We start from the raw sequence: 16,209 nt of genomic DNA on the forward strand, positions 1-16,209 counted from the left end.
TTCTATTCTATTCTATTCTATTCTATTCTATCCTATCCTATCCTATCCTATCCTATCCTATGATTTTCTTCTCTCCTACTGTATTCTAAATTATTCTATTTTATTAAAAACTGACTTCCTAAATTGATTTTACAACCCACTAATGGATGTAACTAGAGTTTGAAAAATACTGCTGTAGATAATAATTTGTGTATGATTTATATGCTAATTATAAGTGTTTCATGCATTCTTATTAAAGCAGGCTCTTTAGATCTCTCTTTGGCAATTTTTAAATTATCTGTTCCTAGAATGGATGAAAGTATTTTCATGTATGATATAGCACATCTCACATAATTTCTGGAATGTAATGTTTTATTGTTGAGCCTCCTAATTTACAACATGTCTTTTGAAATTTACTTATAAAATTTTGTCACAGGGAGCAACAATGTTAACCTAATCATTATTCGCTTATTTTCATTTTTTAAAATAAACGAGTATAAATAACTGTCTCTTGAGTTAGGATCAGGGATATCATAAAAACATCACTAGTGAGACATATTTTAGTATTAATACTGATGCAAAAATGAAATAAGAGACCAAATATTTATATATAGCACTATATATATATTTTTATATATTGTATACTCATATCAAAACTTGCCATTTCTCTTAAGAAGCTGATAAGTTGCTTTCTAATTTTATAAATTACACCACACCTGTGAAAATATGGACAACTATTTTATATTTTTGCTGCTATATAAGACATTTAATGTTTATACAGAGAGCTGAAAAATTACAGAGGTGATGCAATGGGAATTGATGAACATTTTCACCTGAATTTCCACTGGCCTTTTTCAGCCAGAATCATCTTGATATTCTCTGAATATTCTTTTAGAAATGAATATGGTATCTGTTTCTTCAATAAATACACATACACACATTATAGGTATATGTGTATATACATTTATACAAGTGTATGTATATATACACATATATACACACATGTATATAGTCTACATATGTATATATATTTCTGTGTGCACTTATACACACATGCACACATAATGTCCTTTGGTTTATTTTTAGACCATTAATGTGAAATTAATTTTCAATGATTTCCATTTATTTTTTCTTGAAATCTAAACTGGTTTAAAAAGACCTTTGCAACAAGTAATAAATTTCTTTTTAAAAATCATATTATTACACTTTAAAGCATGATATAGAGAAGGTCACAAGGTGTTAGAGAAGACAGAAATCCATGCCAATATGGGAGAAAAGAAAGCAAATGGGGTTTTCAGATTTCTTTCTTAAAGTGGCCACCTTCAGGGACTTGAACCTAGTGCTCTGTGTTGCTGGCTTGAAGGAAAGGTGCTCCAGGCTAAGCTCTGTGCTCCCACAGGAAGGGAAATGGTGCCTGGAGAGGCTGAAGACAAAGCATTTCTTGGGAATGGATGTGCATTGGGACTGGGGATGAGAAGCCAATTCTGGGTAGGTCACTTTGGTAATGTCTAGTTGGGAATGGAGTGGTGACTTTTGGGATTGACTGTAACCTTTGGGTTGCATGTTAAATGGTCTCAGAGACTGCTTAGTTGCCGAGAAGGTAACTGTGTACTTTCCTAACAGAGGTCTTCTCTCACCTCCTTCGGCCTCAGTTTCCTCTGGGATGAATTGCTTGGTCCTCTCTTGGCAGAAGAGGCTCCATACAACTGGAGAACTATGTGAAGATAGCGCTCGCGTCTTTTTTTTTCCCAACACATTAATGACATCAAACTGTGGGGGAGTATGAGATTTCTCTTCCATTATATTACTTGGAAATCAAAGCCCACATCTATGTGTGTAAAGCTGTAAAAAAAAAAAAAAATACTCCTGTTGCCTCTCACTCAGATCAGATTGAGAAACCTCAAAGTGACTTAGGAAAAGGGACATTCTTGTTCGAAAAGCTAGTAAACTACTCCTCACCAGATGTGTTGCCAGGCTTGTCTTAATTTTTTTTCTCTTTTGGATAGCTATGTGAGGAGCCCTAGACAATTGGGGCTGGGATGAACTCTATACAAACTGAGAAAAATTTGGGCTGCTCTAGCGGATTTTAACATAACTCAGAGCAGCAGCTGGTGAGAGCACAGCCACGCTCTAAGTTTTATATTCGCCACGCTGGCTGAGTAGTGTGAATTATCTTGGCATTGGTAGTAAAATATCCAGCACTCATGCTTCCTGGATCTCTTTCCCCATGCAGTAACTAGGGCTCTCTATGAATGGCATCTTTTGAATCACACCACCTTAATCTACATCCCTGGCAAATCTCGCTAAATTCAAAACATTGCTCCCCAAAGGATTTACAGCACAGTGTCTCCTGTGCTTTCAGAGATGCGGTGCTCACCCCCTGTCCTCAGCTTTGATTTTCTTGTTACGTAACAGCCCCTCGTTTGAGACCATGGACAATTGTTCTTGGAATCACTCTATGTGGCTTTTAAAATACGTTCTTTTCTCTTCTCAGAAATAAAAAAAAAAACAACTGAGGCGAAAGCTGTCCCAGTTTTGTTTTTTGTTTTTTTGTTTTGTTTTGTTTTGTTTTGCAGGAGATCACCCATTTGAATGACAGAAATAAAGAATTTAGAGTCACACATAGGACATGGATGTTGTTGGGAACGCTATATTTGGGGCATAGAGTAAAAAAGATTGTTTCCATTGTAATGAAAATAATCATTGACAGTGAGCAAAGCTTCAGATTAAGAAGATGGAATTGCCTGTACAGGTGATGGAATTGCTAGGTGCCTGCCTGAAACGTGGAGCGAGGACAGAGGCGGAGCCGGGGAGGGAGGGCGGCGGGGAAGGCGGATGTGCAGCGCTAGTTCTTGTTAAGGATGCTTTTCAGGCTTCTCTCCACGGCTTCATCCAGCTCTTCCTCCAGCTCCTCTTTCTTGGACATGGCCAGCTTGGACTGGTAATCCCGCACCACTTGGTCGATGTACGGGGCGCTCTGAGTGCCATGCAGCATCAGGGTCCACTCCTTCAGCACCCCCTTCTGCGGGGCGCTGCCGACAAATCCCAGCTCCAGGGTCCAGGTGCCTCGGGCGTCTTCCCCCCATGTGTGAGTGGTCATGAAAGGCCACTTGTCAAAGCCCACCTTGGAGTCGTCATCCCTTGGACGCCGGCTCAGCAAAATGGACTTGGTACCCATAGGGGAAGTCATGTTGATGTTCAGATCTCCTCTCCTGGTTGCGTTGACTGTGATGACAGCCTGGACATGCTCCAGGTAGCGGACAAAATTTTCCTTCCCCTCACAGGCGTCGGTTGTGAGTGTCAGCACCAACTTGCCACTGGATGGTATTTTCCTGAGGGCAGAGTGAAGAGGAGATAGGATAAGCAGTGGTGGCTGCACCTTACAGGGGATTTTGAGGGCAGCTTCAGGTAGCAGAAAGGGCAAGGGCTTTGGGGTTGATCAGACAGACCTGGATTTAGTCCCACACTGGCTGTGGGAGCCTGAGTAAGTTACTTATCTCTTTTTTTTTTTTTTTTTTTTGTCTTTTGAGACAGGGTCCCACTCTGTTGCCCAGGCTGGAGTGCAGTGGTGTGATCTCAGCTCACTGCAACCTCCAGCTCCTAGGTTCAAGTGATTCTCATGCCTCAGCCTCCCCAGTAGCCAGGGTTACAGGCATGTGCCACCAAGCCTGGCTAATTTTTTGTATTTTTAGTAGAGACAGAGTTTCACCATGTTGGCCAGGCTGGTCTTGAACTCCTGGCCTCAAGTGATCCAGCTGTCTTGGCTTCCCAAAGTGCTGGGATTACAGGTGTGAGGCACCATGCCTGGCTGTGAGCAAGTTACTTATGCTTGGAACCTTCCGTGTGGAAGGAGAATGTAGCAGATGCTGTGATGTCCCTCCTGAGTCTCCTAAGTCCCTTCTGAGTTCACCTGCAGCTGACGCTCCCTTGCACCTCCACTGCTTCCCACCCCAGACACGAGAATCTCCCCGCGTTCCCCTGGGCTTCCTCCCACCTCCACGGAAGCCTGCACAGCCTGTGTGCAGGGTGGCCCAAAGGTGGCAGGGTTTTAACCTTTGAGGGGTAATGCTCTCCCAATGACTGACAGGTTTTTATCTCGGCTTCTCTATTCCTCAGCGTGACAACTCAGTGTCCCTAGTGGGACTGAGCTCAGCTGCCCACAGTGGCAACTCGCTCATTAATGCACTCTTCATTGGCTTTTCTCCCCTTCCTTATTTTACATCCCCACTTCCTCACTTGTGTTACCTGGGATCATTTCTCAAAAAACTGTCAGCACCCAAGTCTTGTCTCAGGTTGGACTTTTGGGACAACCCAGACTGAGGCAGGAACTCATAATGCCTTTTTTTCAAAGTACTTTGATAAATAGAAGCTGTTGCTAATATGACTGCCATTACAACCATTAAGAAAACCTGGGCCGGGCGTGGTGGCTCACGCCTGTAATCCCAGCACTTTGGGAGGCCGAGGCGGGCGGATCACGAGGTCAGGAAATCGAGACCATCATGGCTAACACGGTGAAACCCCGTATCTACTAAAAATACAAAAAATTAGCCAGGCTTGGTGGTGGGTGCCTGTAGTCCCAGCTACTCGGAGAGGCTGAGGCAGGAGAATGGCGTGAACCCGGGAGGCGGAGCTTGCAGTGAGCCGAGATCGCGCCACTACACTCCAGCCTGGGCGACAGAGCGAGACTCCGCTCTGTCGGAAAAAAAAAGAAAGAAAAGCTGAAAATGGGTAAATTAATGCCAGTGAAAGGCAGTCCAATGAACGATCAGGAGACTTTGGGGCACTCTGGCGAGAGGTGGAGCGAGGTTAAGCCTAAGTACTCTCTAGGCTGTCCTTACAGGCAATCTCTTTTCTGGAGATGGCCTTCTTGGAGTGGGAGAAGCTCAAAGGTTCTTGTACTAGAAAGAAGGAAAAAAGGAAACTGCATTTGAGGATTGCATGGTGTAACAGAAAGACTTCAGACTTTGAGAATAAACCCATTTAGATTAGAAGTCTGCTTCTATGTTTACTGCTCCTGAGAGCTTGGGCAGGTTATTTAATTATTCGAAGTTTCACTGTCATTTTGGATGTTTCTTTTTTTTTTTTGAGATGGAGTCTTGCTCTGTCGCCCAGGCCGGACTGCAGTGGCGCCATCTCGGCTCACTGCAAGCTCCGCCTCCCGGGTTCACGCCATTCTCCTGCCTCAGCCTCCCGAGTAGCTGGGACTACAGGCGCCCTCCACCGCGCCCGGCTAATTTTTTATGTTTTTAGTAGACACGGGGTTTCACTGTGTTAGCCATGATGGTCTCAATCTCCTGACCTCGTGATCCACCCGCCTCGGCCTCCCAAAGTGCTGGGATTACAGGCGTGAGCCACGGCGCATGACCGGATGGTTCTTGTGTGGTTAAATAAGACCATGTATAAAATATCAGGCACAGGGGTCACTCCGCCCCCAGGGAGAGCAGGCGCTACCATGGAGGAGTACCATCGCCAATGCGACGAGGTTGGCCTCAATGCTGAGGAAGCCCACAATATTGTCAAAGAGTGTGCAGATGGGGTTTTAGGTGGTGAAGATTGTAATTACAACAACATCAACCAGTGGACCGCAAGCATAGTGGAATAATCGTTAACACATCTGGTTAAGTTGGGAAAAGCTTATAAATGTATTGCGAACTGTGCAGTGGTCCAGAAGAGCGCATATGGCTTTCACACAGCAGCTCCTGTTTTTGGGATACCACACCTGATGGAACCTGTACCGTAAGATGGGAGAACTGGACCATGAACTGTATTGTCAATGTTTTTGCCATTGCTGTTGTTCTTTAACTGACTAAAAATGTTGGGTTAAAGCCATTAACTTAAGAATTTGTCAGTGTATCCTTTCAAAAGTAGTTATTTATTACTGTGCTAGATGACAAGTGTGCAATATACTTTAAAGCTATCAACAAAAACTGAATATTATAAGCAAGCAATATCATAGTAATTGGCAGATTATCTCATATTCTATACAGCATCATTTAAATACAAAAAATTTCATGTTAGCAAAAAATAAATGCAGAAATATGGCATGACATGAAAATACAGTCTTACATTTACACTCGCTTTTCACTAATATTTTGTACCTAAGGTGATGGGGAACTCCATTCAGATAATAAAATTCTCTTTCAGCTAGAGAAGTTAACAGGAATAATTATATGAACAAATAAGCTGCAAGGATAAATGTGGAGAAAATGATGAGAATTAGCTAATATCTTTTCATTTTTTAAAACTTTCTTCCCCTCACTTAGTTGTACATAATGTTTAGTGGAAAGTAATTTTTAAAAATTTTCTATCAACTAATAGCATAGCAACAACTATGACTAACTTGTTTACTTTTTCTGAGGATTAGTAAATCGATTTTTTTAATTTCAAATTTTTGGATTTATACTTGAGGGTGAATTAAATCTGGTAAACTGAATTTCCTAGTTAAATAAAATTAGTTGCAGTATATGATGAACAGTATATGACTCAAACAGCTGCCTTACAATTCATTCCATGTGGAACAAACATTTATCAGATGCCTATTATAGGCATATGTCTCTGCTAAGCACTATAGTTATCAATGTGCTGTGCAAATGCTAAGTTCCTTCTAGCAATTGTTCAGTTGGAAGACAAGCATTAATATTTGGGGAAGGAAAAAAAAACAGTTGTTTTACAAGGGAGGAAAAAAGTGAGTCTGGTTACACATATAGAAGTAAGCAAAATGAAAAGCACTTATTGCTTTCTGACAGAATGATAGATGTAATTTTAAGAGTTGCTCCTAGCAAGTTAAAAGTGCATATAAAATACGCAACTCTTAGTTAAAAGCCTTATTATCAGTCTTATCTATACAAGTAGTAAATTTTGTCATTGCTTTAATTACAACCATCTGTAAATAATTTTGAAAACTTATTATGTGGGGTTCAAATTGAGTGGAATAAAGTATAGATTAAAAGTATACAATCATTAGCAGGTTATCTCAGGGCTTATGAAATGTAATTAAATTTATTAAGAAAATAGATAAAAATTAGGGTACACAGCTGGCCACCAAATGCGAAGTCAATCTGCTACTTAACCCTGCAAACAAAATCAGTTTTGCATATTACCACTAACACTAATATGTACAGAGAGTGGAACCATAACTCATTGAATTTTGGAGAGGAATAAACTTAGTGTTAATATTGACGATATTAAGGCAATATTCTTGTAGGAATACCGTGTGCATGTTTGATATTTTGCCAAATAACAATAATTAATACTTGTTAAATGTTTAATAATAATATTAACAAAATAAAGGAGTTTAATGCAGTGATCTTTGTTTTTGGCACATCAAAACTTCTCAGTCATTATTCATGTTTCTTTATGCTGCTGGCTTTTGTGCCCTTGAAGATTATAATAGTGACCAGCATATATATGCAGACTTGTTTTTTATTATTGTTGTTTAAGCCTGATTTAAGAAAAAAAAATTCATACCTCGTGAACTTGCTATCTGCCCTGTTTCTAGTTAAAATATAATAAATATTATCTTCCTATGCTGAAAAATAAATAAATAAATAAATAAATAGATAGATAGATAAAATAAAATGCCAGGCACAATGCTTGGCACATGTACTGGCCCATTGCCTATGCAAATATCCTTCCGGGAGGAGACAAGATGGCCGAATAGGAGCAGCTCCGGTCTACAGCTCCCAGTGTGAGCAACACAGAAGACAAGTGATTTCTGCATTTCCAACTGAGGTACCGGGTTCATCTCACTGGGGAGTGCCAGTCAGTAGGTGCAAGACAGTGGGTGCAGCGCACCGTGGGTGAGCCAAAGCAGGGCGAGGCATCGCCTCACCCGGGAAGTGCAAGGGGTCACAGAATTCCCTTTCCTAGTCAAAGACAGTGGTGACAGACGGCACCTGGAAAATTGGGTCACTCCTACCCTAATACTGTGCTTTTCCAATGGGCTTAAAAAACAGCACACCAGGAGATTATATCCTGCACCTGGCTCGGAAGGTCCTACGCCCACGGTGTTGCTAGCACAGCAGTCCAAGATCAAACTGCAAGGCGGCAGCGAGGCTGGGGGAGGGGTGCCCACCATTGCCGAGTTAGTTGTTTGATTAGGTAAACAAAGCAGCCGGGAAGCTTGAACTAGGTGGAGCCCACCACAGCTCAAGGAGGCCTGCCTGCCTCTGTAGGCTCCACCTCTGGGGGCAGGGCACAGTCAAACAAAAAGACAGCAGTTACCTCTGCAGACTTAAATGTCCCTCTCTGACAGCTTTGAAGAGAGTAGTGGTCCTCCCAGCATGCAGCTTGAGATCTGAGATCCGGCAGACTGCCTCCTCAAGTGGGTCCCTGGCCCCCGAGTAGCCTAACTGGGAGGCACCCCCCAGTAGGGGGGCACGGACACCTCACACGGCTGGGTACTCATCTGAGACAAAACTTCCAGAGGAACGATCAGGCAGCAGCACCTGCGGTTCACCAATATCCGTTGTTCTGCAGCCACCACTGCTGATACCCAGGCAAACAGGGTCTGGAGTGGACCTCTAGCAAACTCCAACAGACCTGCAGCTGAGGGTCCTGTCTGTTAGAAGGGAAACTAACAAACAGAAAGGATATCCATACCAAAAACCCATCTGTACGTCACCATCATCAAAGACCAAAGGTAGATAAAACCACAAAGATGGGAAAAAAACAGAGCAGAAAAACTGGAAACTCTAAAAATCAGAGTGCCTCTCCTCCTCCAAAGGAACGCAGCTCCTCACCAGCAATGGAACAAAGCTGGATGGAGAATGAACTTTGACGAGTTGAGAGACGAAGGCTTCAGATGATCAAACTACTCTGAGCTACAGGCGGAAATTCGAACCAATGGCAAAGAAGTTAAAAGCTTTGAAAAATAATTAGATGAATGGATAACTACAATAACCAATGCAGAGAAGTCCTTAAAGGACCTGATGGAGCTGAAAACCAAGGCACAAGAGCTACATGATGAAAGCAGAAGCCTCAGTAGCCGATGTAATCAACTGGAAGAAAGGGTATCAGCGATGGAAGATGAAATGAAGCGAGAAGAGAAGTTTAGAGAAAAAAGAATAAAGAGAAATGAACAAAGCCTCCAAGAAATATGGGACTATGTGAAAAGACCAAATCTGCGTCTGATTGATGTACGTGAAAGTGACGGGGAGAATGGAACCAAGCTGGAAAACACTCTGCAGGTTATTATCCAGGAGAACTTCCCCAATCTAGCAAGGCAGGCCAACATTCAAATTCAGGAAATACAGAGAACACCACAAAGATACTCCTCAGGAAAAGCAACTCCAAGACACATAATTGTCAGATTCACCAAAGCTGAAATGAAGGAAAAAATGTTAAGGGCAGCCAGAGAGAAAGGTCGGGTTACCCACAAAGGGAAGCCCATCAGACTAACAGCTGATCTCTCGGCAGAAACTCTACAAGCCAGAAGAGAGTGGGGACCAATATTCAACATTCTTAAAGAAAAGAATTTTCAACCCCGAATCTCATATCTAGCCAAACTAAGCTTCATGAGTGAAGGAGAAATAAAATACTTTACAGACAAGCAAATGCTGAGAGATTTTGTCACCACCAGGCCTGCCCTAAAAGAGCTCCTGAAGGAAGCACTAAACATGGAAAGGAAAAACCGGTACCAGCCACTGCAAAATCATGCCAAATTGTAAAGACCATCAAGGCTAGGGAGAAACTGCATCAACTAATGAGAAAAATAACCAGCTAACATCATAATGACAGGATCAAATTCACACATAACAATATTAATTTTAAATGTAAATGGGCTAAATGCTCCAATTAAAAGACACAGACTGGCAAATTTGATAAAGAGTCAAGACCCATCAGTGTGCTGTATTCAGGAAACCCATCTCACGTGCAGAGACACACACAGGCTCAAAATAAAGGGATGGAGGAAGATCTACCAAGCAAATGGAAAACAAAAAAAGGCAGGGGTTGCAATCCTAGTCTCTGATAAAACAGACTTTAAACCAACAAAGATCAAAAGAGACAAAGAAGGCCATTACATAATGGTAAAGGGATCAATTCAACAAGACGACCTAACTATCCTAAATATATATGCACCCAATACAGGAGCACCCAGATTCATAAAGCAAGTCCTTAGTGACCTACAAAGAGACTTAGACTCCCACACAATAATAATGGGAGACTTTAACACCCCACTGTCAACATTGGACAGATGAACGAGACAGAAAGTTAACAAGGATACCCAGGAATTGAACTCAGCTCTGCACCAAGCGGACCTAATAGACATCTATAGAACTCTTCACCCCAAATCAACAGAATATACATTCTTTTCAGCACCACACCACACCTACCCCAAAACTGACCACATAGTTGGAAGTAAAGCTCTCCTTAGCAAATGTAAAAGAACAGAAATTATAACAAACTGTCTGTCAGACCACAGTGCAATCAAACTAGAACTCAGGATTAAGAAACTCACTCAAAACCGCTCAACTACATGGAAACTGAACAACCTGCTCCTGAATCACTACTGGATACATAACGAAATGAAGGCGAAAATAAAGATGTTCTTTGAAACCAAGGAGAACAAAGACACAACATACCAGAATCTCTGGGACACATTCAAAGCAGTGTGTAGAGGGAAATTTATAGCACTAAATGCCCACAAGAGAAAGCAGGAAAGATCTAAAATCGACACCCTAACATCACAATTAAAAGAACAAGACAAGCAAGAGCAAACACATTCAAAAGCTAGCAGAAGACAAGAAATAGCTAAGATCAGAGCAGAACTGAAGGAAACAGAGACACAAAAAACCCTTCAAAAATTAATGAATCCAGGAGCTGGTTTTTTGAAAAGATCAACAAAATTGATAGACTGCTAGCAAGACTAATAAAGAAGAAAAGAAAGAAGAATCAAATAGATGCAATAAAAAATGATAAAGGGGATATCACCACTGATCCCACAGAAATACAAACTACCATCAGAGAATACTATAAACACCTCTACACAAATAAACTAGAAAATCTAGAAGAAATGGATAAATTCCTCAACACATACATCCTTCCAAGACTAAACCAGGAAGAAGTTGAATCTCTGAATAGACCAATAACAGGCTCTGAAATTGAGGCAATAATCAATAGCTTACCAACCAAAAAAAGTCCAGGACCAGATGGATTCACAGCCGAATTCTATCAGAGGTACAAAGAGGAGCTGGTACCATTCCTTCTGAAACTATTCCAATCAATAGAAAAAGAGGGAATCCTCCCTAACTCATTTTATGAGGCCAGCATCATCCTGATACCAAAGTCTGGCAGAGACACAACCAAAAAAGAGAATTTTAGACCAATATCCTTGATGAACATCGATGCAAAAATCCTCAATAAAATACTGGCAAACTGAATCCAGCAGCACATCAAAAAGCTTATCCACCATGATCAAGTGGGCTTCATCCCTGGGATGCAAGGCTGGTTCAACATACGCAAACCAATAAATGTAATCCAACACATAAACAGAACCAAAGACAAAAACCACATGATTATCTCAATAGATGCAGAAAAGGCCTTCGACAAAATTCAACAATGCTTCACGCTAAAAACTCTCGATAGATTAGGTATTGATGGGATGTATCTCAAAATAATAAGAGCTATCTATGACAAACCCACAGCCAATATCATACTGAATGGGCAAAAACTGGAAGCATTCCCTTTGAAAACTGGCACAAGACAGGGATGCCCTCTCTCACCACTCCTATTCAACATAGTGTTGGAAGTGCTGGCCAGGGCAATCAGGCAGGAGAAGGAAATAAAGAGTATTCAATTAGGAAAAGAAGAAGTCAAATTGTCCCTGTTTGCAGATGACATGATTGTATATCTAGAAAACCCCATCATCTCAGCCCAAAATCTCCTCAAGCTGATAAGCAACTTCAGCAAAATCTCAGGATACAAAATCAATGTACAAAAATCACAAGCATTCTTATACACCAATAACAGACAAACAGAGAGCCAAATCATGAGTGAACTCCCATTCACAATTGCTTCAAAGAGAATAAAATACCTAGGAATCCAACTTACAAGGGATGTGAAGGACCTCTTCAAGGAGAACTACAAAACACTGCTTAATGAAATAAAAGAGGATACAAACAAATGGAAGAACATTCCATGCTCATGGGTAGGAAGAATCAATATCGTGAAAATGGCCATAGGTAATTTATAGATTCAATGCCATCCCCATCAAGCTACCAATGACTTTCTTCACAGAATTGGAAAAAACTACTTTGAAGTTCATATGGAACCAAAAAAGAGCCCGCATCGCCAAGTCAATCCTGAGCCAAAAGAACAAAGCTGGAGGCATCACGCTACCTGACTTCAAACTATACTACAAGGCTACAGTAACCAAAACAGTGTGGTACTCGTACCAAAACAGAGATATAGACCAATGGAACAGAACAGAGCCCTCAGAAATAATACCACACATCTACAACCATCTGATCTTTGACAAACCTGACAAAAACAAGCAATGGGGAAAGGATTCCCTATTTAATAAATGGTGCTGGGAAAACTGGCTAGCCATATGTAGAAAGCTGAAACTGGATCCCTTCCTTACACCTTATACAAAAATTAACTCAAGATGGATTAAAGACTTAAATGTTAGACCTAAAAGCATAAAAACCCTAGAAGAAAACCTAGGCAATACCATTCAGGACATAGGCATGGGCAAGGACTTCATGTCTAAAACACCAAAAGCAATGGCAACAAAAGCCAAAATTGACAAATGGGATCTAATTAAACTAAAGAGCTTCTGCACAGCAAAAGAAGCTACCACCAGAGTGAACAGGCAACCTACATAATGGGAGAAAATTTTTGCAACCTACTCATCTGACAAAGGGCTAATATCCAGAATCTACAATGAACTCAAACAAATTTACAAGAAAAAAACAAACAACCCCATCAAAAAGAGGGCAAAGGATATGAACAGACATTTCTCAAAAGAAGACATTTATGCAGCCAAAAAACACATGAAAAAATGCTCATCATCACTGACCATCAGAGAAATGCAAATCAAAACCACCACAATGAGATACCATCTCACACCAGTTAGAATGGCGACCATTAAAAAGTCAGGAAACAACAGGTGCTGGAGAGTATGTGGAGAAATAGGAACACTTTTACACTGTTGGTGGGACTGTAAACTAGTTCAGTGGAAGACAGTGTGGCAATTCCTCAGGGATCTAGAACTAGAAATACCATTTGAACCAGCCATCCCATTACTAGGTATATACCCAAAAGATTATAAATCATGCTGCTATAAAGACACATGCACACATATGTTTACAGCAGCACTATTCACAATAGCAAAGACTTGGAACCAACCTAAATGTCCAACAACGATAGACTGGATTAAGAAAATGTGGCACATATATACCATGGAATACTATGCAGCCATAAAAAATGATGAGTTCATGTCCTTTGTAGGGACATGGATGAAACTGGAAACCATCATTCTCAGCAAACTATCGTAAGGACAAAAAACCAAACACCACATGTTCTCACTCATAGGTGGGAATTGAACAATGAGAACACATGGACACAGGAAGGGGAACATCACACACCAGGGACTGTTGTGGGGTGGGGGGAGGGGGAGGGATAGCATTAGGAGATATACCTTATGCTAAATGATGAGTTAATGGGTGCAGCACACCAACATGGCACATGTATACATATGTAACAAACCTGCACGTTGTGCACATGTACCCTAAAACTTAAAGTATAATAATAATAAAATTAAAAAAAAATCCTCCCTCAACATGGCTTTTGTTTTGGAGTATAAATAAAATATTTTTAAACACACATCTTGTAAAGCACATTTAGAAAAAGACAGTGGTCGCATGCCCAATTGGAGTCAAGCTTTGGTTCTGCATTGCCCTAGGAACCAAGGCCATGAACCTGGGAGGGCTTGCTGAAACATACAGCGCAGTTCATTAATACTCTCTGGAGGAACTTCACAAATATAGACTTAAACGTTTTCATGGAGTACTGCTGTGTTCCCCTCTCCCACCCCTGGATACTGATGCTGAATTATGTATGGAGTGTCCATCAGCTATGGGGATCCAGTGATGGTGGGGGTGGTCTTTCTGTTCCCAGGATCTGGGGAAACCATCCATTTGGTGGAAAGCAGGCATTAAGCCAACTTTGGAGGTTGGGGTAATGAGGGCCATAACCTGGATTTCTCGAAGAAGGTGCTATTTATTCAGAACAAGATCAGAAACACAACAGGTAAGGTGATAAATAACTAAAGATTGGGCTCTAGCCCAGCAGTGGACAGCTGTGTAGGGTAGCACAAAGAGTCTCAGAGTACAACTCCAGTTGTGGGCAAGTATTTGCACTGTCTGAGCTATTAATGCCTGCCCTGAACAGTTGCTGGCAAGATAAATTATCCTACATATACATTATATACGTACATATATATAATGTGTCTATATGTGTATATACATGTATACTCATATACATAGTATATTTACAAATGTCTAGACCACCACTGGCCAATGGACACTCTACGATGATGGAAATATTCTATATATATAATCTCTAGTATGGTAGCCACTGGCTACATGTGGCTAGTGAGCAATTGAAACATAGATCATGTGAGTGCAGAAATGAATGTTCAATTTATTTTATTCAATTTTAGTTAATCTAATATGTTATTATATAACCACATGTGGCTGGTTGCTTCTGTACTGGACAGTGCGGGTCTAAATTGTTTATGTATGTTGAATTTGAATCTGATAAGAAGAACAACAACAGGCAGAGAGTCTCTTGGCCTTCTGTTTCAAGGGCATTCAGTTTTTTTCCTGGCTCACAGGCTCTAGGAAAAGCAGTTGGGGAAACTGCAGCTTTGTTTTGCAGGTTTTCTGGCCATCTCTCTGGAGGTCTCTGAAATATTCATCCAGAACCTCAAGGTATGAGGGAAATGACACATTCTATTACAGGGTTTCTATGCAGACAAACAGTCAGGCCCAGAATCGGGCTTTCCTTCTAGAGTTGAGCCAGAGGGGCTTTGGGAATCTTTGAGAAGCACAGTTGCAGGAAGCAGAGAATGATAACAGGAAGAGAGACCCTGGCTCTGAGTTCTGTGTTGAATTTGAGCTCTCTTTTCTACCCTGTAGTCTAGGGCTTCTTGAAAAGTTTCAAAAAGGAAATTCACAAGCCAACAACCAAAGACTGTAACTGAGTGGCAATCATTATGGATATTATAAAACATCACTTATCGTTTGTCAAGTGCAGTAGTCACTATTATCTTAAGAATTCAGAACACCAGCTGAATTCTAAGAAAATTTGTTTTCTGTCCCAATTTGCACCCAGGACCCTCGTGGACTGGAGTCATAGTGATAGACCCTTTACAAGTCAATTTGTAGAAACTCTGGCAGAAAAATGGCGTTGCTTCCCTTGTGGAAAACTGAAAATATTTCTTCAATTGGCTAAGAATCAGAGGTGAAACAGCCACTTTTGCTAGAAATAAGACCACAGCCCACCATACACGAAGTTCCTGTGAATTAACTATAAGGTCCTTCACTACGTGAAAAGAGTTGTTCTAGTGCTGGGATGACCTCTTATGATGGAAGGAGAGAAATATGGATTAGACTAAACCTGAGATGACCTTCAGGCATACCATAGCTAAGGGTGTTTTGGTAGATGGTGATAGTGCTTGTTCAGATCCCCTCCCCTGGGCTGTGCACCACCCCAGCCGCTGTGGGCATTGGCTGCTAACTGTGGTCTTCTGCCTGGGTCTCTGAAGAATCACCCTCAGGAGCTATGGAAACCTGGCTGAAATAAGAATACATAAAACCAGTGCTCCTGCCCCCAAGCGGGACAACTGTGTGGTGGCGTTGATGCTCCAAAGCCCCCTGTGGATCAGGCCACGTGCACATACCTGGTTCCACATCCTTTCTTGGCTACTTCTGCCCCTCCCAAATCCCTCACTCTCTTACAGTTCTCCCTGAAAAGCCCTCCCTCAATAAACCACATGTACTCAAACCCAATCTCAGGCTCTGCTTCCAGGCAACCCAACCTAAAACAGGTGTTATCTGTCTCTAGAGAAGAGCAATTGGAAACTGATTACCACATCCCTCTGCACAGTGTCTGAGGCCTATTGACTACGTTCACGTCATCATTGGTTTACAGAATATGGGCCTCATTCCATCTGTGGGCTCAGTCACTCTCACTTCTTTTTCTTTCTTTAAAAAGCCCTTAAGA

General features: G+C 41.4%; 1 protein-coding gene and 1 pseudogene across 2 annotated transcripts in view; one reads left to right on the forward strand and one right to left on the reverse strand.

Annotated features, from left to right (window-relative positions):
* Positions 1 to 330: 330 nt before the first annotated feature.
* The window catches only part of PCSK2 (proprotein convertase subtilisin/kexin type 2), a 272,443-nt gene continuing 256,564 nt past the window's right edge, over positions 331 to 16,209 (reverse strand). For both annotated transcript variants that reach the window (XM_055265069.2, XM_055265068.2), the window contains one exon: positions 331 to 3,311. In XM_055265069.2, coding sequence (XP_055121044.1) covers positions 2,825 to 3,311 — 487 coding nt within the window. In that variant the 3' untranslated portion in view covers positions 331 to 2,824. The remainder of the gene's footprint in view (positions 3,312 to 16,209) is intronic.
* On the forward strand, positions 5,340 to 7,535 carry LOC129474136 (dynein light chain Tctex-type 3-like; annotated as a pseudogene).

This window comes from Symphalangus syndactylus, chromosome 24, assembly GCF_028878055.3.
Source record: "Symphalangus syndactylus isolate Jambi chromosome 24, NHGRI_mSymSyn1-v2.1_pri, whole genome shotgun sequence".
NCBI lineage: Eukaryota > Metazoa > Chordata > Mammalia > Primates > Hylobatidae > Symphalangus > Symphalangus syndactylus.